Raw genomic sequence first — 25,641 nt, 5'->3', positions numbered from 1 at the left:
ATGTGACAAGTATATAGTATTATTATGCAAGTGGTAGCGCTTTGTTGTCACAACCGTATTGTTGGAATGGGATGGAACCATGTCTAAATAAAGCGAGGATGGCAGTTCTTGAGCGAAGGTGCGTTTGCAAAGAAGATCTAAACAATAGTTATCTGAGTAAAGCCTAATATGATTTTAGCCGATTATGTCTGTGTACGTACACAATAAGTAGGATGTTAATATATCTCTTTCTCTCTCTAAAATAATACAGCTACAAATCGAGAGTACACCCCATGTTGCGAGCCGACGCCTGCGTGCCGCCCGCACGGGTTCGCTCCCCGAAGGTCCCGTCCCATTCTGATCGCATTATACATCATGTAACATGCAATCGCATTATATAAAACGGGATCACGATAACATGTAAAATATTTTACCACTAATTATTTCTAAAACTCAGTATCTTGGTGAAATACACGTTGCGTTTGGTCACAGGCACGCCGGAGTTCATGGCGCCGGAGATGTACGAGGAGCACTACGACGAGTCCGTGGACGTGTACGCGTTCGGCATGTGCATGTTGGAGATGGCGACCGGCGAGTACCCCTACAGCGAGTGCAGCGGACCCGCGCAGATATACAAGAAGGTGGTCTCGGTGAGTGGGCGGTGTACATGTGCATGTTGAGATGGCGACCGGCGAGTACCCCTACAGCGAGTGCAGCGGGCCCGCGCAGATATACAAGAAGGTGGTCTCGGTGAGTGGGCCGTGTACATGTGCATGTTGGAGATGGCGACCGGCGAGTACCCCTACAGCGAGTGCAGCGGACCCGCGCAGATATACAAGAAGGTGGTCTCGGTGAGTGGGCGGTGTACATGTGCATGTTGAGATGGCGACCGGCGAGTACCCCTACAGCGAGTGCAGCGGGCCCGCGCAGATATACAAGAAGGTGGTCTCGGTGAGTGGGCCGTGTACATGTGCATGTTGGAGATGGCGACCGGCGAGTACCCCTACAGCGAGTGCAGCGGACCCGCGCAGATATACAAGAAGGTGGTCTCGGTGAGTGGGCGGTGTACATGTGCATGTTGGAGATGGCGACCGGCGAGTCGCCCTACAGCGAGTGTTTCTTAACTTAAATAAGCCATGATTAGGAGTAATTAAATATTGGTAGAAAATGTTTTTATATTTAATTTTGCATCGGTATGTCAACAGAATAATATTAATTTCATATTTTATTTTTAGGGTGTTAAGCCTCAAAGCTTAGAGAAAGTCACAATACCGGAAGTGAAGGACATCATCGAGTCGTGTATTAAACCTAACAAAGCCGACAGGTATAATGCTTAGTTTTAATAAAAAACTTTATTTATATAAACTTGATAAGAAATCCAACGCAAATGACTCGCATTGATTTAATTGCCTTATCTGTAATTTTAAAACACCATTCAGGCCGAAAGTGAAAGATCTGCTTAACCACGAGTTCTTCGGCGAGGACATCGGACTCCGGCTAGAGATCGTGGGGCGGGATCTCGTCACTTCATCAGACATAACCAAGATACAGTTCCGGTTGAAGATCATCGATCCAAAGAAACGGTAATACTTACGAATAAATCGTAGAAAATCGCCTTCGTTCGAAGAACAAACGCTTTGAGAAAAAAATTTGATTGTCTGGACTGGGAACCTTCCTTCTGGTGTACGCAGTTAACCTCGGCAAAGTATCATCACAATCGAAGCTTAGGAGCCACTACCACTAGGGTTTTGTGCAAGCCCGTCTGGGTAGGTTAGGTTAGGTTAGACTCATCACGTATTCTATCGCCAAGCAGCAATAATTTGTATTGTTGCGTTCCGACTTGTAGGATGAGTTAGCTAGTGTATCTACAGGCATATAATATCGCATAAGGCTGGTGGCGCATTAGCGATGTAAGGAATGGTTAATATTTCTTACAGCGCCATTGTCTATGGACGGTGGTGACCGCCTTCGCCCGTCCGCCTGCCTATATCATAAAATATGAACGCATAAAATAATATACAAATATTCATTTTTATATATTTAGGTTGCTAAGGTTTTGTTTAATAAACATAAACATAACATAATCAACCTGTAAATTTTCCCACTGCTGGGCTAAGGCCTCCTCTCCCGTTGAGGAGAAGGTATGGAGCATATTCCACCACGCTGCTCCAATGCGGGTTGGTGGAATACACATGTGGCAGAATTTCGTTGAAATTAGACACATGCAGGTTTCCTCACGATGTTTTCCTTCACCGCCGAGCACGAGATGAATTATAAACAAATTAAGCACATGTAAATTCAGTGGTGCCTGCCTGGGTTTGAACCCGAAATCATCGGTTAAGATGCACGCGTTCTAACCACTGGGCCATCTCGGCTCGGTTTTGTTTAATAGACAGTTTACTCGAGTTTTTTAAACGTAGTGATATTTATCATAGAGCGTGAAGCCACAATCGTTGTTATATGATTGCAGGAATCGCGTAATTGATAACATTCAATACTCTGAATGAATATTAGGTTCATTACAATTTTATCATTATAATGTGTTTATTATCATATTCACTATTCAATTTATGCTGGTATTGATTTGCGTATCATCTATACTAATACTAGATGACCCTGCGGCTTTACCCGCGCGAAATTTATAAAGCACGAACTTCCAACCCACTTTTAGGAGTGGAGTTTCGTAAAATCCGTAAATTCGTAGCGGATTTCTACAGCCTATAGGGAACCTGCCAAGTTTCAAGTTTGTAGATGTTTTGGTTTCTCAGATTTTGTTATTAATCAGCGATTGGTATTTAGCTTATATATATATTATGAAAAGGTAGAATGTGTTTTGTATGAGGGAGGTACTCCTGCAACGAATGTTTATTTTTTCATTGCCACATTAACAATAAACATAATAAACAGCACCCGTGCGAAGCCGGGCCAGGTCGCTAGTAAATTATATAGTAACATTTGTATAAATAAGGCTATCACGTTGAAATTATAAATTTCAAAAAACTTTCAGTGACTGAGATGATTATCTATGATCTATTAAGAAATTATGATTTTACAATAAATAATCGTTTAATAAATATTTATAAAATAATTTATCTAAAAATTTGGACTTAAGTATAAACGTAAATATAAGACTAAAGGTTAATTAGCACGACGAGGAAATAAGATTTATAATAATCGTCATAATTATCATATGACTCATTTTGAAACCAGCCATTGCTAATATAAAATATATATATTAATGAGGCATCCGTTCGACGCAGGTCGTACACACACAAGGAGAACGAAGCGATCCAGTTCGAGTTCGACATGCAGCACGACGACTGCGAGGAGGTCGCCAAGGACATGGCCAAGGCCGGCCTCATCATGGAGGAGGACGCCAGGATCGTCTTCAAACTCCTCAAGTCGCAGCTCATCAGCCTCAACCGGTCAGTCTAATGCGATAACTGTACAGTAGTTTTTAACTTGCTGAGTGCACTATCGGTCGTTACTGATAATACAGGCTCTGATTTTTACGAACGAAGGCGAAGTGCGTAATATCGACGTAGACAAGAACATAACCTCGTCTACTAAAAAGTATATACATACATATAAATATTTTAAATATTCTTATATATACGTATATAACTTATTCACTGAACTCAAACATAATATCTCTGATGTAAGTTCGTGCGGTAAGGTACCCTTTCAGATGCAAGCTGCAGCGTCAGACCTGGATACCCATGTTACTATAATATAATTGATGCCTTTGATAAGACCAGTTGAAGTTACTTAAATCCCTTAAAAACTAGAAAAGAGTTAATGTTTTTATACATCTGAACAGATTTTCTGTAATCATAGCTAAGAAGGCTCAGTCGAAAACTTTCATCCGCTTAGGAGTTGAGGATACACAGATACGCCAAACTTACAACAGCCTCCTTTTTGCTTAGGGGCTTATAATTTATTCATTAGCTTTTCTGTCTTACTGATAAAATAAAAAAAGTGACGAGTAATTTTCTTCGCGAAATTAGATCAACAAAATAATGAATATATAATAATTCTCGTATTATGAACTTACAAAGGCACAAGGTCGTTCATGCATAAATTATAATTTTTAATCGTTTGAAAATTGTATAACGTAAAAGATAAAACAAATTCGTTAAAAATAAATAGCATAATATTTCATGAATTCCACATATATGGATTTTAATGAATCACGAAAACTTTTATATTTCGCTATCGAATGATTGTTATATAAGAAGAGCTCTTTAAAACAAAGATAAGAAATCAGCAATGGATGCTCATTGTATTCATGACTCCTGTACAACGATGATAAGTTGTATATTCATCGTAGACGGATGTCGGCACATAGAATGTAGATTATATGTATGTCGCGACCCTGAATTCGTATTTTTAATCGTGTCGGTACTTGTAAAACGTAACTTGGAAGGTTTTATGCAGTCCAAATGTTTTTAAGTATTAAAAGTTATTTTAACCTTGTATTGTGATTGTATCAAATAAGTCGCGGCTAATGTTATAAGAAAGTCTTGTTAGTGGTTCTTCCTTTTCATACAGTATCAGAGCAATTGATTGACGTGATTTATCATAATTGATTGTTTATCGGTTAATTTTTACAATGCAGCAATATATATATATATATTCGTTTTCGTGATAAGTAACGGACAATCAGCTAAACTCATAACTTTTCTTGGCTATGCCGTGTCGGTTAACGAAAACAAAGCAGTCATCAATGTTTAGTCATTCTCGCATAACGTCAGCATAATTCAAATGCTTATTTTGACGCTTCATTGCGCGTAATTAATTGCACTGACGCGATAACTGCAGTACATGATGTGTACCGGAGATTTGCACAACGGATTTGGTGGTAAATTGAAGTTATTCTATCAAAAGACATGCTCTCTGAGAGGTTAATCTCGAACGTTTTTATATGTCATGTATCGTTACGGCGTGATAGTAGATTCTTGGCATCGTGTGGTAGTGTTGTGTATCACACGTGTGTCGTTATTTTTATGTGGCAGTGACGAGTGTTTATGTTGACATTTCATTGCGGTGTTATTGCTGTCATCGACATCTACATATGATTAATTCGTAAACACTGAGATTTTACGTTTATTTTTTATTATACAAGGACGACTTTCAATGGAACCTTTCTTATATGACATAAAAAAAAAAATAACGTCGATGAGTTCCGATCCAACGCGATACTGGTTTTTATTTAGTTGTTGTAAAATATATTGTCGATGTGGCTTAAATAAGATCGATCATCGGTCGTTATCCTCTTGCAATGTTAATTAGTTTTAAATTATTTTTTATTGTTCCGCGTACTAATCCAGTTAAACAAAAATGTAACGTTTTGTTGAACGTACTTTCTGTAACATCACAGAATCAGAATGTAATATTTTGAGATGCGTGGTTATTATCAAACTTAGCCTTATAAAGAACCGATAATTATATAAGGTCTTTGTACTTATATGCTATCGATTTCTAAACTTAACCGTATCGCGTGCTTCAAACACTAGTTTCTAGCGACTTTCTCATTGTTCTTGATTTTTCTTGATTTTTCATATATGTTCGTAGTCATTTTAGCAGAAAAATCTTATAATTATATTGTTTTATACAAGTTTAATTTAGTGTTAAATTTGATTTAATTCATATGGTTTGTGTTTTGATTTTAAGGTATTTATTTATTTGAAACCGATGGTAAATTTTATATAATGAAATTATTTTGTCTTTCCCGTCACTAGTATTGTATAGTATCGTTACGAATTAAAGATAAAATTAATAAATGCTTGGTTTAAATTTCAAAAATTGCATATTTAATAATATTAAATATCCAATATTTAAAATATATCCTAAGGTCGAGATTTCTTTAAACGTCTGGTTGTTTCTTAATATACTTAACGTAGTCATGGCAACCCTAACAACGACTTGCACACGCTAAATTCCATCAGTTACACGACCTCGCGTGCTCTGCATCGTTGTGAAATGAAAATATATTTTTGTCCGTAATTTATTTACGTTTATTTACATAAACAAAATTTATTATATAAAAGTTTTCTGTGATATAAAATCAAAGTATGCGGTATAGTAATATACAAAATTAAGCACAACGATTATTTTTCGAAAAGTCTTCTTACATAATTACTTTGATTATTTGGTTATATACATAGAACTTTTATTTAAAATAGTACAATGTCAAGGACGAGATCTCATTTGGTTTTAATATTTAGGTAAAATAATTTTTAAACATTTATTTTTCGTTCACTTGCATACCTCATCAATTCTTATTAAATGATGGATTGTTATTATTATCTGATTTATTCTCTTTCGTCTAAATTATTTTCAAACAGTTTCTGATTGGGCTCAGTTGGAAAAATATGGTTCTCAGTTTTGATGACAATTTACTTCTAGAGATTCCTTTTCACTCGACATCATGATTTGCCCATTTCTTTATTCTTCAAGCTATTCGTTTTGACGCTTTCCTCTAGAAGTAAAAATGGCACGCGCTTTATATAAAAAAACAACACTATCTTACTTTTGCAAATAAGGTCTGACAAGAAATGTAATGTATAATGTAAAATGTATGTGTTACATTAGTATGTAATTTATTTTAATTGGGTCTATTTATTTTTAGCGAGAGGAGTGAGAAGAAAGCTCAGATGCTGTTTAACCAGGAGTTGATTAATGAACAGAATATGCAGCAGCAATTACTTTTGGAGCAACAGTTGAGACAGGTTTGGAGCAATTTGTTATATTTTTCATTAATATTTTATTATTGAAAACAATGATTAAAAATGATAATTAATGAATCGGTTAAAGGTTAAAATGATCCAGAACCAACAACAATCAGGTCCAGTGGATCAAGTGAAGGCTGGTCTGCTAAATGGCGTTGGTCCACAGCCGACTCTGGCATCCGTACAGTAAGTGGTTAAACTATAATCATTTTTAGATATTATGTATAATCAAATGTATTTGCTATATGGATTTTAATTTATGTGTCTAGGCTAGATCAACAATCTCAACTGCTGCAGGCTCAACAACAGCTACTACAACATCAGTTTCAGCAGCATCTTAATAATGAAGAAAAAGCCATGAAATTGTTTCAGCATAATCTAATGCAGGCACGTATGTCACCTTCTCTCACGGGCGATCAGCAAATCTTGCAACAGCAGCAGCTTCTTCAGCAGCAGCAGTTTCTAGAACAAAATCTCAAACAACAGGTGATGATGGAACAGAATCTCCTTAATCAGCAGATGTTAGAACAAACGGTAACCAACCAAGTTTTGATGGAACAACAGGCTCAGCAAGCTCTTTTCGAACCGCAGCAAAATACACTACAACCGAATTTATTAAATCAGCAGTTAGTAGCAAATGAAATTAATAATCAGAATCAAGCGCTGCAGCAGCAAATAATACAGCAGCAACAAAATATTATCGCTCATCAGGCAGCGGCGATTCAACAAAAACAGTTGGAGGAGCAATTTACGGCCCAGGAAAATATAATTACTGGACCTCAAACGAATCTCGTTTCGAATCAAGCATTAGACCCATCCTTACAAAACTTGCAAAATATTTTAGCTCAGATTATACACAGGCCGGACACGTTGCAGTCAAGAAAAGACTCCGAGTCAGAACAAATGCAACAGCAACAATTTTTGCAGCAGCAGCAGGCACAACAGCAACATCAGCAGCAACAACAACAGCAGCAACAACAGCAACAACAACAACAGCAACAACAACAGCAGCAGCAGCAGCAACAACAACAACAACAACAGCAGCAGCAGCAGCAACAACAACAGCAGCAACATCAACAACAACAACAGCAGCAGCAACAACAGCAACAACAACAACAACATCCGCAGCAACTACAACAACAAATTATAAATCAGCAAGCTGAAAATGAACTTCAAAAAAATGCTTTGCAAGAGCAGGAATCCATGCAACAGAAGCAGAATATAATGAATATACAAATGCAACAATCAGCTGGTCAAAGTATGAATTTTCAGCAAAATCAACAGTTTATGCATCCAAACTTGTTAACGGCTGTGGATCCTACTATTCTCGCGCAACAGCAGCAAGTAGCACAAGCTCAACATCAAGTAGCTCAAGCTCAACAACAATTAAATATGCAAAAGCAAATGTTAGCACAGCAGCAACTCGTACTTCAGCAACAATTAATAACTCACCAACAGATGCAAATGCCAGGACAAACTCTTTCGCCACAGCATATACGAAACTTGCAACAACAACAATATTTAGCTCAACAGGAGTTACAATTGCAAACCCAACAGAATATAATAGATCAGCAAAATTTAGCGTTGTTGGCTCAAAAACAGCAACTAATGGGGCAGCAGCAGCAGAAAGTGGAGGAGATATTAAGAGCACAACGGCCAATATACACACGTCAAGGATCAGAGCAAAGCCAAATAAGCACAACGGAGGTTCACGATCATCAGCAACCTGTAGTTTCCGAACAATATCATCAGCAAAAACCACTTCTCCAACCTCAGATGTCGATGGATCAAATGCAGTATCAGAATCAACAATATGTAGAAAAACAGTTACAAAAACAACCGTCCGAAGAGCAACCTTACCATCCTCAAGTGCAACCAATGCAGGGCCAATCGCTTCCTCATAATATGATGATGCAAAATTTCAGCTTAATGCAGCAGAACGAGAGGCAGATATCTAGTCATGAAGGCACACCTGTGCAAAATTTTACTGCCAATCCTCTGCAAATGTACCAACAGAGTCAGCCTGTGCAAACTATGTCGAACATTGCATATAGTTCCGTGGAAACATCCATACCGTCTACAGTTCCTACAACAATACCTCAAAATCCTCCTGTGACACAATATCAGCAGGTGGATACTGTGCCGACGTCGAATGCTTCATCGGTACCATCGTCAATTCCAGCCTCTATGCCTACCCAGGTGCCTCAAGAAGTCAAACCTCAAAATCAAGTCCACGATACGGTGCCTCAGCAACTAAGCATTCAAGCCGAAGAAGCTTTTATGCCAAATGGTTGTCATAAAGAACAGTTCCACACCCCGATGACAGAGTTCCCTTCGGGTGCGACACATGCTGAGGCTATACGGCAGCCTGAACTAAGCTCCGTTGAAGAAAAACAAGTGGAAACCCAACAACAGGATGGTGAGTATTTATTACGAATATCTGTGTAGCTTCCGTACTTTGAAATGTCACAAAACGTGAACAATAGCGGTGTTTTAAATATTATTTTAATTAATACAAAATATTATTTAATGGTCTATAATTCAGTGCAGTTCTAACTTACACATATAGACACTTTTTGCTATATTAAATGACCGACAATCGTATTTCAACAATTTGAAAATTAAAAAATCTAAAAGTCCTGGTTTGGTCCTCCTGAACGTAAGAATTTTTATTATTTAGTATTTTAATTTATCCTGAGGTAGGAAAAAGTAAGATGAAATGTAAAATAGTATTGTATAGTTACATAGTTGTAGTATAATATTCGAATTCCAATTAACTATTCCTATTTAATACTTTAGGCACAGCGGTACCGTCTCCCATAACGAGCGAAAAGAAAAGTCGTGGTTCCAAGAAGCGTTCTCGAGAGAAAGAGAAGTTTCCTCGTCTCACGTTACTGACGATAAGCGACGATAACACGGTGGTCGAATGCCTGCTCGAGTCGAAGTCGAAGACCGTAACCTTCAAGTTCCACGTGCCAGATGTCAACCCTGAAGAACTCGCCAATAATCTTGTAAGTGCGACGTGTAACACGTGACATAATATCACGATTCTAATGCCTCCGCCATTCTCTTTCGGAAAACGAATAGTGCTGTGTAATAGTGTAATGCGAATAGTTTACATATTTTAAGAATTAAAGACGACCGAGGGGTTTTAAAAGTATGCATTCCGAATTAAATACACGCCTCGAAGTAGCGACACGGTCGGCCGGAGCGGTATTGTGCAAGCTCCCGAGACTAATGAGGGCGGCGCAGGTGGCGAACAACCTGCTGCCCGAGTGGCAGAGCGGCGCCTTCACCGAGCTCATCGGCGACATCGTGCGCGAGCTGCGCGACCCCGCGCTGGCCCGCGCGCCCGGCCGCCTGCGCCTCAACATCGACAAGGTGCGTGCTCTCCCTCCCGCGCCTTCCCTTTGCTGCGGGGACTATTTGGACTCGTCTGCTTTCAGACGGATTACGACTCCGAGACGACCGAGCGCGACGAAAATCTAACTGATTCCAATCAGGACAACTCCGAGTGCACCACACCCACCGCGTCGCAGGACAGCATCGCGCTGGCCGAGCTGGCGGACGAGGCCGAGCCGCCCACGCCGGTCGCCGGCCTGCCTCCCGCCCCGCCTCTCGCCGGGCCCCCCGTGGGGCCTGCCGCCTGCCTGCCGACCGTCGACGCGCTGGCGCGGAAGATCAGCACCGCCTCGTCTATAGGTAATATTTGAGAATGGTTAGATGCGTTTCAGCAGGTCCAACGCGCAGGCGTTCGTTTACAATGATCTGATAAGATATAGTGTTTTTGTATTAACAATTTTTTTTGTTTAACTCCAACAATTCCGACTTTGGTCTGTAATATATATATATTATTATATATACAATATTTCTGTTTTATTCGCTAGGTTCTAATCAGTCGGATGGAGGATCGGTAGCGGATCGGTCCGGTAGTATGGAATCGAACGGCGAGAAGAAATCCCAAAAACCCACTCGAAAGATTTCGAGATTTCTAGTCAGTCCCGTCGTAGACCGCGGCGAGGATGTCCCGGAGGAAAAAGTCGACCGGACGTCCGCCGAGTCGGATAAACCGGTAGAGGCTCCAAAAGTAGCCGAAGTCACCAAAGAACCGCCCCGCGAGCCACAAGTGAACGGTCTCCCGGAACCGGAGCCGGCACCGGCGCCTGTTTCGCAACCGGTGCCCGTTCCACAACCGGAAGCCGTACCAGTCACGCAGCCGGAACCGCCCGCACCGGTGGCGACGCAGATGACTCAAGCCATTCCTTCAGATAAATTCGTTCCTACGCATCAGTATCCTCTGCCGACGCAACTGTCGCACGCGCCACAGGCCGTCACCGACCACCGGGCGCTGGACATGAAGCAGATGCTGAGCGAGTCGGCGGGCGGGGCCATCGTACAGACGTCAGTGCAACCGAACGTCACGTCTACAATACCGCAAAATCTCCAGTCGACGATACCGCAAAATTTCCCTTTTCCGAGCACGATTAATTCTACCTTATTTAATGGTACATTACAACCAAATCTTACAAACTTAACGACTCCATTACAAATAGCAACTGATACGCCGCTGCTCGGGCTGAGCCAAGTCGGAACGCCTATGGGTGTGGGTGGAGAGTTGGGACTGAATATAGGTCTGGGGCAAGTGGCGCCGGGGCTCGCTGATCCGATGGGGCTCAGCAGGCTGCAACTGACGCAATCCTCATTGACCCCAACCCCGGGGGTTTCCGACTCGCTAGCGAATGCAGAGAATATTCAGAGGATGTTGCTTAAGCAGAATATAATAAAGTAAGCTATATGATTAATGTATTTTGTACATATTTAATAAAATATCACTAAATATTAGAGACACTTTGAACGCGCTCCTAAAAAATACGAAATTGTCATGATGCTACAAATTCATTAATCTATTTATGTAACATTCAATAAACTACATTTTTTTTGTGATTAAATCATGATTATTATTTCATTTAACGTTTTATTATTTCAGCCAACAGCAGAATCTCTCAGGACCGAATCTACTGGGTCTTCTCAACCAGCCGCAGTTCCCCCAACCGGAGCTCTCGCTGCATAACAACCTGCTGACTAACGCGCAACCTGGTATGTATCTAATGCTGTTCTCGTGCTCTGAAGTTACTGCAAATAATACTTTATTAGATTATTTCGTCGGTTACAGATTTGTTTTTTAAGCCAATGTGCCCGAACGCTGTATATTTCATTAAAAAAACTAATAATTCCTTTTTTATGAAATATATTCTGAGGCCTGCTGCTAAAAGGCCCAATATCAATAACTCTTTACTTTTGGTAGCCAATATATACACACAATGAACAGAGGGTAGTTGTTTTATGTAACGTATATCTTACTGTTTTTAGTAATTTTAAGCTTATGCCGCTAAATATGGTTTACATTTTAGTAAGAATAGATTTATATACATTTAAGTAAGATACATTGGTCCTTTTATCACCAGGTAAAAGTATTCAGTAATAATATGCTAGTTAGGAATCAAATTTACAGAGACTTCGAACTTACCGGCTTTGTAGCTCGTGCATGGCATTGTGCTATGCCATTTTGTATCTAACTAACTTGCTCGTAGAACCCTTTTTATGTGATATTTAATATAAAAATTAACAACAACCATTCTCGAACAGTACTTTTGCTAACGAATGTGAAAAAAGAAGAGATCGACTTCACCACCGAATATATTCTATTTAAAACGTAATTTGACTGTGTCCGGGAACGAAAACTACTGGATAGATTTGCTCGACTAACGTGCCCTTTTAATGTATTTGTATGAGCATTTTTCCGACTGCCCGTCCCCGCTGTGACTAACGCTGTGTGCAGGCCCCATGTGTCGCCTGCCCTACGCCCCGCCGCGCTACTACCAGCCCATGCTGGCCACCGCTAACGAACTCATAGGTAACTACCACGCTCGTTTCTGACTTATCACGACGAAGTCGAGTCTATTTCGGTAACGTGACAGGTGTGAAACTCTATACCATATTGATAGTGGTGACGTGAACGCTTATATAATCTGTGTACATTATTTTAATATTGTTCTGTAGGCCGATTGACGCGCTACGACGCAAAAATTTAACGCTTATATAACAAAGAATTTCTTGTATTGTACATTATTTGTAATGTGTAAATTTGACTAACATATGTTCCATGTGTTCTAATCAAATATAACCTTGCATGCTAGCGAGCTTTTTACGATTCACCGGTCGAAAATTTAAAATCGGTAACAACTTAGTTTCTGAGCCAATTAAAATGAATAGATTATGCAGTTTTTCATTTCATAAAATATATAATGATGATCTGAAACGCTGATCAAAATCTTTAAATCTAATTTTGATCTTGCATTGAGGTCTTAAATTTAAGAGAAAGTTTTTAATACGAGGACATCTCAAAAATATATTTCGTATCCGTAATTCATCGTATTTACGAATAATTTGTCATTCAGCTCAGCAGCAAGCCTTGCAAAATTCGGGTCAGCTTAACCAGCCGATGTCGCAGTTGGGCTTGGGCTTGGGTCTGGGCGCTCCGCTGCAGCCCGCCCTGGCACAGAACCTCGGTCTCCAACAGAACATAGGCCTCGCCACGCAGAACCTCGCACTCAATCAGAACATTATGGGACAGAATCTTGGACAGAATTTAGGTGACAGAAATATAAATACATTTGTGTAACATATACTTTATCATACTTAATGATTACAAGATTAAAATCGTGTCGATATTTTGGATGTCGTACTCTTAAGATTATTTTAATAAATCTATGCTACATTATTTAATGTATGTATCCTAAATAATATGTTTACATAATGGTTTGAAACATTTGTTTTCGCTAGTTTTATAGTCCTAGTTATCATTTTAAATACGAGATAGATACATCTCATCTTCAGTCGAGTCAGCTAGATGATCATGCTTCTTTTAACGTAGGTCTAGCCGGTCAAAATCTAGGTTTAAGCGGTCAGAATCTCATGGGCGGTCAGAACCTCGGACTCGGTGGTCAGGGGCTGGGGCTGAGCGGCCAAAACCTGTCGCTGATGGGACAGAACCTCGGACATCTCGTGGCCCAGCGAGCCGTGCACAGCGCACTCGCGCGCAGAGCCGCCGACATCGACATCGGTGAGTCGGCCACCCGTGGCCCCGGGAGACACATATGGCTGCTTCATTCATCACTTCTTAGCATGTACATCTGCTACATTTTCTTCGTCAATAAATAGAGCTTTACAGAGATGTCGCTAAATGTATTCATACCACCTAAAATAATTTTTGTCTTTCAAAATTATTTACAATTTCTTAGTCAAATAACTCAATTTTTTTTTGGAGTGTTTATCTAAATATTCGAGTTTTGGATCTAAAAGTAATGATAATCGCATATTTGCTTTACACCTATAACCATCCAGCCACTTCAGTCGTTCATAACTTACAGGTGTAAAATTCATATAAGAAATATAGTGGCTCAAATAATTCAGAGAGATACATTCATTGGCATATCAGCAACCGGATGATAAAACTTATTATTATTTGAATGCCGAGTCATAATATGGACATATTCGTATTCGCTGTCAAATCTTCTAAAACCGTCCATACCCTCTTTTCAAACAGATTGGCATTTAATTGTACGCCTAACATCAATTATGACCTTGAATAAACACAACTTCATTCGTCCCCAGGGCTGGCGAACGTGAACTCGACGGGCTCGTCGCAGCCGAGCACGCCCAACAAGAGTCAGTCCTACAGCGAGTACATGCTCACGCTGCAGAACAAACTCGCCTCCATCTCTAACAGCGTGAGTTTCTTAGTTACCGTGGTACCACCGCCCGTTCTCCATAAAACCAATTCTTTGAGGAAATAAACTGAATTTATTTCCAACATTAATTAGTTCCAAATAATTTACGATAATTTTTTGTCTTCACCTAGTAATAGAGCTTCTAAGTAGAATTCCAACATTTTTACACAGCTAAATATTTTTGCATTTTAAAAATGTAAATATGACTTATAAAACGTATAGTAACTCTGTTGATGCTACACAATTACAAAAGACGTTGAAGGTGTAGTTGCGGTCCCGTACCTTGTGTCAGTATAGTATGCAGTCCAATCTCAAGAGAGACAACTGTTTCACTTAGAATTTTTGGAAAAAACATTATTTTTTTACAAATCTTATACAATGATATTTTTTTGTTTATAGGGTCCAGTTTCTCCACAATCTCCTCTAGAATATAGTCCTGCGTTATCGCCAACACACAAACAGATGCATTCAATTCCAGGACATAAGGTAAATAAAATTATCAAATTGATTAATTGTTGTTATTAATTTTATATTATGATTAAGATTGATTACGAATAGTTTATTTATGAAAACTTATAGTTAATAGTACTTCACTTGAATTTATTGATATTTTATGATTACGTTAAATCACGACTTTCAATCGATGAGACGGTAGAAAATTTTATGAAATAATTGTATTCGGAAAGATGTGTCCATAGAAGCACTGCAGAAATGTGTATTACTGATTTCCAGCGAGATGCAGCCGACGGAGGCGCAGAGGGCGGCGCGGAGGGCGGCGAGAGCGCGGAGGGCGGCGAGGCGGCCGGCTCGCACGCCGAGCGGCTGGCGCACCTCGATCACGAGCTCAGCAAGATCAGTCTGCACTACAAGCACGCGCAGCCCAAGGTCAGCCGACTCGCCGCACGCGGCGCGACCGCCTAGCCAGTGTCAGTGTCAGTGTAGACGATAAGCCAACGTGTACCGTGTTGCAGGACGCGTACAGCGAGCACGGTGCGGACATCAACGACGCCGCCGTTGAGAATTACCATGAGGGTTCGTTTTATTTTATTTATAAATTCAATTTCATTTGAATAGGAATGTACAACTTTAGAAGTAACGAAAAAAATAATCATATTTCATTTTCGAGTACGCTGTCAGAGATTTTATAGTTTTCTCTGATTCTATCAAAATAACATTTTTTTTTTATTGGTAAAAGTTTTGTTTAAAATATCCCTAATTTAATGGAAAATAATTTAATGGGACCTCGAGCTCACGATATCTGTAGCGGTACAGCAAATGAACATGCGCAGTCATCGCGTAGTATCAATACCAACAAGGATCCCACCTGAGTTCCGTTGAGATCAGACGCGCGTGTCCACAGAGCGCGTGCCGGGCGCGCGCTTCCAGCTGTCGCGCGCCGCCGCGCTGCGCGGGTACGCGCTGTGCCGCCTGCTGCCCGCCGACGCCGCGCACGGTACGCACGGCGCGGTCGAATCGCGGCCCACGCTTTTTTATATTAAAGCCTACCTTTACCGGTACGATCCGGCCTCCACGGTTATACCTGATCGGTTGATCGAAGTCTTTTTCATACCTAGGCAAAGATAAACTGGACCTATCTCAGAGTCAATTCGTCGGAGAGGGGGGGCTGGACGAGTTGTCGTGCGACAACACGTCGCTGTGCGAGGACGCGGGCGAGGCGTCGGCGGACGCGGACGCGGACGCGGGAGCGGACACGGACGCGGACGCGGACGCGGATGCCGACGTCGACTGCGACACGTACGTGCTGACGGACCGTACGCGCGCGCGCCGCTACGTGCTGGACGACGCGCTGGCGGAGCGCCGACACGTCATCCTGGACCCCGCGCCGCCCCTGGTACTTACCATTATATAGCGTTGAACTTATCTCGAGTGTGTCTATTTTGAGGGCGAAAAAGAAAAAGCAAAAAGCTACAAGTAATATTACATTTAATTTTTATAATATTCATTATACGTTATATACAATTAAGCAAAATGAGCGTTTAAAACGCATTTTTATTTATTTGAGAATTTGGTCGTTTTAGTTTTAATTAGTCACATCGATGAAGATTCGACGATTGTATGGCGATTGTTTGTAAATTGTTATATTATTTTTAAAGAGCGATTCGAGGCCGAGCCCCGGCGAGGCAGTCGAGACGGCCGAAGCAGGCGAGTTCGAACGTAGCTACCTGGTCCTGGACACGCTGCGGGATATGACCTGCACGGTCATCGACCGCACGCTGGCTTTAGAGGACGATGCCTGCTTCGCGCGCTTTACGGAAAGGAGGCATCGCGACGAGGCGCCGGCCAGCGTTGGACTCTCCGTGAGCGAAGAGTTCGCGCGCTGGCGAAGTGCCGCACCTCCCGAGCCCCCTCCCGCGCTCCCTGGGGTCCCCGCGGCTCCCGGGGCCCCCACTGCGCGTCGCCGGCTGCTTCGCGACCTGCCCGCCGCCGACCTGATGGCCGACCTCTACGTCGACGACGCGCTCACCGACAGAGGTACTAGCGGATCTGTCATGTTTAAAAGTTTATTAATAAATGCGATAGAAAATTTGGTGCTGCTTGTATGGCATGTTCGATTATATGGGAGGGTAAGCGAACATATGCCGCCACTGACGTCACTACTAACTATCCTTTGACGAATGTTCCGTGTAAGGTACTGCTACTTTGCCAAGGCCAACGATTATATATGAGCAGTTACGTCCCTTATATACTTTAATTCTAAGTACGTAACGTAATAAATTAATTATCTTCAACATCTTAAATCGGTTACTAATTTTTGAATCAACCGAACAATATATAAACGTGAAGTCGGTATTGTACGTAGCGGTGTTTGTGTCCACAGCGCAGTGCCGGCAGCTGGTGCTGATGTCGGTGCGGCCGCGCTCATGACGTGTGTAGCGAATCACCTTGTACCTTATATTTATTGTACGTGTAACATACTATATCTATTAATTAAATATTCATATGTGATATCTATCCCGTTGTTTTATTTATCTACCGATTTTTTGCAGTTGCCTTAGAACGTGACGCGGATTGAGGAAAAGTTAAAATATGTAAACTGCCTAATGTTATTTAAATGTCTTATTTATGACTTCTTACATAAATTTTATTACCGTAAATGTATTCGTTTTTTTAATAACGTATGCATAATCATTGTCATGCGTCACAAATAAAGTTACATTCTATGGAACTTAGTGACGTGATCGAATGTATTCGCTGCAAATTAATAAATCGAAAATAATCGTTTTATACACAGGTGAAAGATTTTCTCAAAATGATTGAGAAAATCTTTTAAATCTACTGAAATATTCATAAAATATATTAATTAAAAAATTCTAAATATCTATATATATTTATAAAAGGAGCTTTTAATAATAAAAATAGTTTTCAATTGTTGGTTTTGTGCATTCAAATATGTATGTTCATCTGTTAATGGCGAGCAGGCTTACTATACGGTACCTTTTAAACTAGTTATAATTGTTTGATAAATTAAGTATTGCTAGACTCGTTTTGATCGAACGCAGATTTTAGGCTACTTGACGTCACACTAAACTCAATATGTCTGAAGCCTACGAATTAAAAAAAAATTAAAAATATATGCCGCATATCTCATTATGCGATGCGATGATTATTTACGTCTAAATAAAAATATTCTTTATTCAAGTAGGCTCATAAAAGTACTTTTGAGTCGTCATTTTTTAGTGTTGAATGTAGCAAAATGTAAAGCTACAAACACTACGGAAAATTGAGTCTTTCGAGAAGATCCGGCAAGAAAACTCAGTAGTTACTGTTTTCCACCATTTTTATTTACAGTTACGTCAATAAAGTACAATTATATTTATATAAATACTCCTTGGAAGTCTTTATTGATTGATTCTTTGATTTGACTAATTAGTAATAATTTTATCATTGATATAATCTTGTATCGAGTAATATGACTTATTTATTAGAGTTTTATGACATGAGCTTAAATTTTTAAATATGCCAAGTTAAAAATAAAAACGTATACCACGCCCCTGGAAGGATGTATTGTAAATTGCAAAGACGGAAACTAGTGGCCTTCAAATGGATGCCATATATACAGATTTCTCAAAGGCCTTCGACAAGTTTAATCACTGCATTCTTTTAAATAAGTTGAAATCATATGGTATTTCAGATCGACTGCTGGAGTGGTGCAAAACTTACTCAATGGGTAGAATCTCAAGAGTGGTAATCCATGGACACCACTCTACACCATTCGTTGCTTCCTTGGGAGTCCCACAAGGATCGAATTTAGGGCCATTGTTTTTCAATATATTAATGATATTGTACCAATATTTAAGGATTGTCACGTGACTATATACGCTGATGATCTAAAACTAACTATACTCTAGTTAGTTTTAGATTAAACAATTTTCTGATGTTGTTTTATTACAGGAAAATCTATGCAAATTAATTGAATGGTGTAATAATAATAAAATGATCCTGAATATTGACAAATGTTATCACATAAAATTTACTCGTAAAAAGAAAATTATACCATCCAAATATTATATAAAAAATATAGAATTAAAGGAAGTTGACAGGATTCGTGACTTAGGCATCATATTGGATAATAAATTGAATTTCAAACTGCATATAGATAAAGCTCTTGATATAGCAAATAAATCACTAGGCTTTGTTCTAAGATGCTCCAAAGACTTGAAAAGGAGTGAAACTGTCTTAAGTCTCTTTAAATATTTCGTGCGTAGCAGATTAGAATATTGTTGCTTAATTTGGTCACCGTGTCAAAAATTGCACATTAAGGGGACTACATGAGCTAAATGCAAGTTTTATAATGTAAAAAAGTGTATGATCCAATGCAGTAAACCCAATGAAAAAAATATATGATAATCTTCAGGATACATGCTAGTTATTTGTTATTTTGAAAACATGATGTAATTAATAGATTTAGGATAAATTCAAAGTCTTATAATGAAAGATGCAATCTGTTCAGTATACAAAGTCTGGAGAATAGACGAAAAAATATTGTCAATGAAATTTTTATTTAATTTATTTTATAATAATATTGACTGTCCGGAACTTTTATCAAAATTACATTAATTCCCGTAATATGAGCCATTTCTTTTATACCAAATTATATAAAACGCAACTAGGTAGGAATTCCATCATATCGAGATTATCATTGTTATATATCACCATCAGTATTAAAGTAAAAGATTTAGACATACGTCACGATAGTCGACCTCAATTCAATCGAAAAATAATGAATTTTATTTGTGCCCAATTCAAATCATATGGTTTATCTTATTCATTATTATTTATTATATAATAGTTTGAAAAATGTATTGTATTTCTTATTTTTAATTATTATGCTTATGTTCAATTCATATTTTCAATAATTACATTGTGTAATATGATAACGCATGGTGAGACTACCTGTAAGTAGTAGAACTTTTGCCTTGATAATTTTGAAATGTAATTTTTTATTTTTTATTTCGGATGTGATATTGTATCTACTGTTGGTTGTCCTAATGAAAATAAAATAAAATAAAATAAAAACAGGTGTACTATACGTGTATGTAATATGGATGACATTCGAAACACTGTCCAAGAATTAAAGTGCTAGGCGAAGTGAAAAATGACTCACTGCAATAATGCTAAAAGCTAGTAGTAGTAGACTAAGGTGACGAGAGGTGGCGCCGTTGGACCGCGGGTAGGCCACGCCGAACACCTGGGAGAAACATTTTTATATTATCAATTTCAAATAATCAAGAAGTAATAAAATTATCTATGTCTAAAATTATCTTATAACCTAGGTAAATTTTATAACTATATTTGACAGTACGCTAGAAGGATATCTATCTATGTCTTGTCTTATAATATATACTTATTCAGTGAAATAATACTTTAATAACCAGATATATAGAACACTTCCGAACTGAATCGTTATGTCCAATGTGCGTCTCACACTGGCTCACTCCATATCGGAACAATCATACTAAGTAACCACAAATAATTAATACAATATGCGTTAAGTGGATGTTACCTCCAGACATTTGTTCGTCATCGTTTATATTTAAACAAACAACCAAACGAAATTGTGATCGTTTTAGCGGAAGTGACATTTGGTTTAGGAAATAAAATAATTAGTCGTTCAAATTGTATCGAATTATCAGTAGTAAAGTGTTAGCATTTTACAATATGCTTCAGTTTTGTTAAGATAACATTAGTCACGGGAACTATAATAACGAATGTTATTATCAAAGCAAGTTTGACAAGCTTCGTGTAAGATAAAATAATCTGTATCAAAATGTAGGAATGTCTCGTTACAAACATTGCTACAGCAATTTTTTTATCTCTAGCCATTTAATAATCAAAAATGTATTTGATTCGGTATGCTTATCGTATGTCTCGTGACGCACGGTGGAGTTGATCCAATTGAAGTATGCGGCCACGCGCGTGTTGACTCCAGGGAATGTCGGGTCCGCACAGCCCCATCCCCACGACGTCAGCCCTACCACCACGCCGTTCGCCACTACCGGCCCGCCGCTGTCGCCTCGACACGCGTCCTTACCTGTCTCAATAAACGTGACACGTGTAATACACGTCGGCGTTAAATTAAAATGAGACCGAAACATTTAAATAAGTAAATAATATATTATTTTTCATAGGATATTATTAGGTCTACAGATATTTTATAAGTATAATAAGTGAAACTGCTCGGAATTATGCTCACCGCCCTCGTCGAGCAAGCCCGTACAGAGCATGTTGTCGGTGACGGGGTAGAGATACCCCGAGGCCTCCAACAAATGGTAGCGCGCCGCGCACGTTTCGCGCGACACAGTGTACACTTGCACCTCGTTCAGCACCGTCGACCCTTGTGCCACCGACGCCTGCGTAGATTGTATATATTCAAATAAATTTCAGGCTCCTTAAATTTTTGATCATACGGTAAAATTTATTCTTCTATGTTCGATGATCAATGTTCGTATTTTGAAGCTATATTAAAAAGTTTAAGGTTCGTCGTATTCTCGAGTACCATGGTTATGAGTCTCAGAGGTACCCACATTGGTCCGTCCCCAGCCCAGGATAACAACGGGCGTTCCATCCGGCACCACAACTTTTGCTATCGGCAACGTAGCGAGCCCCACAGATGCCGACAGCGGCACGGACGACGATAAAGTCATCACCGCCGCGTCGTTGTCACGCAACGGCGTGTTGTACGATTGGTGCACCACGACCAGCGACACCTTGCGCAGCAGACCGCCTGCACGGAGATTCTTGCATTTATATATTGTAAAGCTTTGGTTTCATTGGTTACGAGTCGATATTCGTAGAAAGCCAGAACTCCCAACAGAGAAAATAATAATACAATGAAAATTGGTTGAAAAAATTGCAATATTATTTTATACTAAGATAAAATTCATAGAAAATACACTTCGCAGGCCTATATAATACGTATAATAAGTACAGGTTTATATATACAATTGTTAACTGTTTTCTAATGTCGACAATTGAAATAATGGACATAGTTATAACACATATCACATAGATATATAATATATCTAGATATACATATTTAATTTGTAATATATAACTATTTTAAGTTATGTATTTTATTTTTAATATATGTGGGAGTCTTAAATTGTATCCACGAGTGTTTATTCTTACATAAAACAAGGGCAGCTCTCGTACTCACCTCTATTTATATATGAAGATCCTATTCTGACGCTGTAGTAGATCGGACTTACTTGTTGGCCATTCCTACGAAAAAATATTATTCATTAAACCTGTGCTAAAATAAAAAAAAGAAAAACAAAGTTCGCCAACATGAAATTTGAAACAAAAATAATATTTTCCTAGTATTATTTTATTCACTTAGTCGTGAAATTATTAATGATTATCCATGATAAATATACTTATAGTTACTTTAAGTACACTGATTCAGATATAAAATAAATTATTAAATTTATAATATCTTGGTACTACTGAGATTATTCCGTTTTAAAACTCGGGCTCTTATAATGATTAAGTTTGTTATTAGCATCGATATCCTTGTATTATAGCAGCGTATACAATAATAAGTTTAAGCATCAATATTTTACCAAAAGGAACCATTACAAGGCTGTTGTGTATTGTATCTTACTCAGCAACGAAGCAATGCGCGGCGGAGAGCACGTGCCACTGAGTTATTAGAGAACCCCCACACGATAGCTGAGATGAGTACAGGATCTGTAAATTACAATAGAGGTTCAAACATATACGTCCAAGAATTTAAACATTAGCAATGGTCCTTTATTTAAAAATTACTGCGTCGTTGGTCTTTGTAAGTAGTTAACATATCCGGTTTCATCGTAGTTGAATCTCAGGTCTCAATATTTCAGGTTAGTCAAGCGATTTTTTTTTTCAGTCTTTGCATTTGATGATGTTCTGATTGATTTCAGATAAGGCGGCCATTCTCAAGGTGCACATTGCAGTGTGGGCGCAAACACAAATGCACGCTCATATTTACGAAAAGATTTACCAGATTATATGAACTTAACAAAGATCTGAATCTAATACTTGTTATAATTAACTAATTATGCAGTCATAAGTTTTAAAGAGCCACCGCGTATAGCTTTTTATACTATACTATACCCAAATAGTCATACTGTACTCTATAACTATAGTCATACTGTTATGTGATATACCTGTACAACGAACGGATACTTTTCCACGGTTGTAGGATTTCCACCAATGATACGCGTGCTGTTGTCGTCTGCGGTGCCGGCAACGCTCATGTTGAAAGATGTGTTGATAGTTTGTGCGTAAGCTATTTTAAAAATAAATTGTGGAATCAGTATCTCAATAAGTACCAATTACACAAATTCGTAATTTTAAGGATGATATTTTTACCATATTCGATGTCGACTATTTTTATTTTTTCTTCCAAGGTTACTGTAAAGGACGGTGTCTTGATAGTTCTTATGTGATATAACAAATATACGCAAAGCTAAGATTTGAAAAAACACGGGCAACTGCGCCAGTGCCGAGGTACGCTCGGATCTGTATAGCCTATTCCAATGGAAGTAGGAAACAAACCATAGATTTACGTATTTCATGCGAATTGTTAACAACTCAGCTTTGTTGTGCACAATTAAGAGTTTATGATTAATATATCTTCATTTATAATACAACGCTATTGCACTTAACCACTTCCACTTTAATTTTACTTCCAAAATTCCGATAACAGTTTCGTCGACGTTCAAAGCGCCATTTTTTCGTAAATCCATAGTTAATATCATAGGCTAATCAAGCTCTCGACCAATGATATCGCATAAATTTCCTGTCGAATGTTGTTTATTTCGCTTTTTTCCTGTTATGGTTGGAATATGTGGAGTATCTGTATACTATAATAGTTTACCTGTGTAAACTATTTCCATGGCAACATATTATCTGCGCTACCCGCAACGCGTCTGCCGGGAACTCCGAGCTTGTGAACTGGACGTCATTTGTTTGAGTAAACGACACTCGTTATTGTGTTGCTGGTTTAATATTAAAGTTAAGAATTATTAAAGTGTTTCAATGTCTTTATTTTGTTTTAATCGTGACCTTAATATATACGCTATATCTATATGTATATTTATTACCTAAGAATCTAAAGAAAAAACCTGATATATCAATTTTTTCCTTTAGATTTTTACGTAATAAATATTAAACAGAAGGAAAGGGGTCGGCCTATTCTTATTTCTTATTATTTAAGAGGGAGAGGGGGCCAAAAACTAATAAAAATCGTCTTATGTAATAAACGAATGGCACCACCAACCAATCAATGGGCACCACAGTATGGAATTAATTATATGTTTAAACGCCGTATTTTTATCATAAATACTAAAAAAAATATATACCTACGACAATTTTCGATGTTCATTTATGAATTTATAATTTCATAAAGACGTAGCTTTTTTGATAAAACTCCAATATTATTGCAAGTTAACTAATAAGTCTAGTATGTGTTATATAAGTACACACAAGAATGTTTAAATTAAATAATTTCATCATTTATTTTAATACCTCATTTCTCAATTATTGGTCTTTCTAGGGGCCTCCAATAGATGCGGGGCCCTAGACAGACTCATGGATAATTCGACACTGATTTTTATCTTGCAATGATTCTCAAATAATAAGTCATTCACAGTTTTATCTGTATGGGTTTTAGTGTATTAGCCAAATAAAAAATTAAAAATGCCTACTCGTGTTGAATCATTTAAAAAATAGTTTTTGGTTTTAAATAGAACAACACGATGATATGATATATAACAAAACTTTTATCATTTGAAAAAATACAATTCGGAAATACCGGACAATAAACCAGGTACTTCAAACTAATCTTTATTGTTATTCTATCTACTACGACTGAGTATTGCTTTTTTATAATTAATAAATAGAACCCTGTTGTTATTCATATAAGAACTAAATTCAAATAAACGCGAAACTTTTATTTATCTAGGCAATCCAAATTACTAATAACTTAAAAATACTAATAGATGACTGTTGTAATTAGGTTTTTTCAGTATTATAAGATGATCTAAACAGTTAAATATAAAATAGAGGATTTTTTTTTAGCTATTTCATACCGTTCGATTATGGGCGTTATGTATTCGTTATTTTAAATATTGTATACGTAAATTTAAAACATTGAAGGCTGTACTAAATCATCTAATTATTTTCAGATATAATCAATTATTGCTATTTTAGTTACCCTCTTTAGTTATAAACGTTATTAACGTTAATTAAAAATTAAATTTCCATGATTTTATCCTAGAAATGATCTAGAAGCTGAACAAAGCTTTTGCTAACTTGAACTATCATTTTGGAATCAATGATTACAAATAGTTTTATTTAGATTAAGATTAATTAATTATAAGGCACTAAATTTCTGGTAAGCCTTACGCCTACCGTATTGCCCTGCTGATTCAATCACTTTTAAATATTTTTATAATATATATGAAACTCCTGTATTTTTAAAAACATATTAAATATTAGAACAACACAAAAAAATTATCAAACCGTACTTACAGCACACTATTAAATTTAAAATTAAAATGACACACCACATTTTTGCAAACATTAACAATGGACTGGCGATCGAGAAGTCTCTTATCGACCGATAGCGCTGATAT

The 25,641-nt window shown here is 38.2% G+C and overlaps 2 protein-coding genes across 10 annotated transcripts in view; one reads left to right on the top strand and one right to left on the bottom strand.

Moving 5' to 3' along the window:
* Nucleotides 1–17,473, top strand: part of LOC113399206 (serine/threonine-protein kinase WNK1-like) — a 37,269-nt gene extending 19,796 nt beyond the window's left edge. For 3 of the 9 annotated variants that reach the window (XM_064219144.1, XM_064219145.1, XM_064219146.1), the window contains exons 12-33: nt 472–629; nt 1,215–1,303; nt 1,419–1,562; nt 3,240–3,404; nt 6,611–6,710; nt 6,796–6,896; nt 6,980–9,129; nt 9,510–9,721; nt 9,963–10,091; nt 10,157–10,412; nt 10,598–11,495; nt 11,698–11,807; nt 12,550–12,624; nt 13,169–13,363; nt 13,645–13,833; nt 14,385–14,500; nt 14,900–14,986; nt 15,233–15,385; nt 15,472–15,532; nt 15,861–15,953; nt 16,075–16,352; nt 16,615–17,164. In XM_064219144.1, coding sequence (XP_064075214.1) covers nt 472–629; nt 1,215–1,303; nt 1,419–1,562; nt 3,240–3,404; nt 6,611–6,710; nt 6,796–6,896; nt 6,980–9,129; nt 9,510–9,721; nt 9,963–10,091; nt 10,157–10,412; nt 10,598–11,495; nt 11,698–11,807; nt 12,550–12,624; nt 13,169–13,363; nt 13,645–13,833; nt 14,385–14,500; nt 14,900–14,986; nt 15,233–15,385; nt 15,472–15,532; nt 15,861–15,953; nt 16,075–16,352; nt 16,615–17,133 — 6,278 coding nt within the window. In that variant the 3' untranslated portion in view covers nt 17,134–17,164. The other 6 variants (XM_064219148.1, XM_064219152.1, XM_064219151.1 and 3 more) reach the window with 6 other exon arrangements.
* On the bottom strand, nt 16,427–25,633 carry LOC113399199 (trypsin CFT-1-like). The gene is made up of 9 exons (XM_064219153.1): nt 25,538–25,633; nt 23,170–23,291; nt 22,626–22,711; nt 22,179–22,243; nt 21,547–21,746; nt 21,216–21,372; nt 20,902–21,053; nt 20,127–20,210; nt 16,427–17,005 (listed from the first exon to the last, which is right to left on the bottom strand). Exons 1-9 carry the CDS (start codon nt 25,587–25,589, stop codon nt 16,997–16,999), a joined length of 927 nt encoding a protein of 308 aa, XP_064075223.1. The 5' UTR covers nt 25,590–25,633; the 3' UTR covers nt 16,427–16,996.
* Nucleotides 25,634–25,641: the final 8 nt, after the last annotated feature.

Source organism: Vanessa tameamea, chromosome 26, assembly GCF_037043105.1.
Source record: "Vanessa tameamea isolate UH-Manoa-2023 chromosome 26, ilVanTame1 primary haplotype, whole genome shotgun sequence".
Classification (NCBI taxonomy): domain Eukaryota; kingdom Metazoa; phylum Arthropoda; class Insecta; order Lepidoptera; family Nymphalidae; genus Vanessa; species Vanessa tameamea.
The sequence above is the reverse complement of the archived record's forward strand: the minus strand, read 5'-3'. Positions and strand labels throughout refer to the sequence as shown.

Excerpts from the sequence above, each read along its gene's own strand:
- LOC113399199 (XM_064219153.1), bottom strand. The coding sequence starts at position 25,589 with ATGTTTGCAAAAATGTGGTGTGTCATTTTAATTTTAAATTTAATAGTG. Across the intron at positions 23,292-25,537 it reads TTTAAATTTAATAGTGTGCT|CTTACGCACAAACTATCAAC; the intron begins GTAAGTACGGTT and ends TTTTTAAAATAG. Across the intron at positions 22,244-22,625 it reads GCGCATTGCTTCGTTGCTGA|GAATGGCCAACAAGTAAGTC; the intron begins GTAAGATACAAT and ends ATTTTTTCGTAG.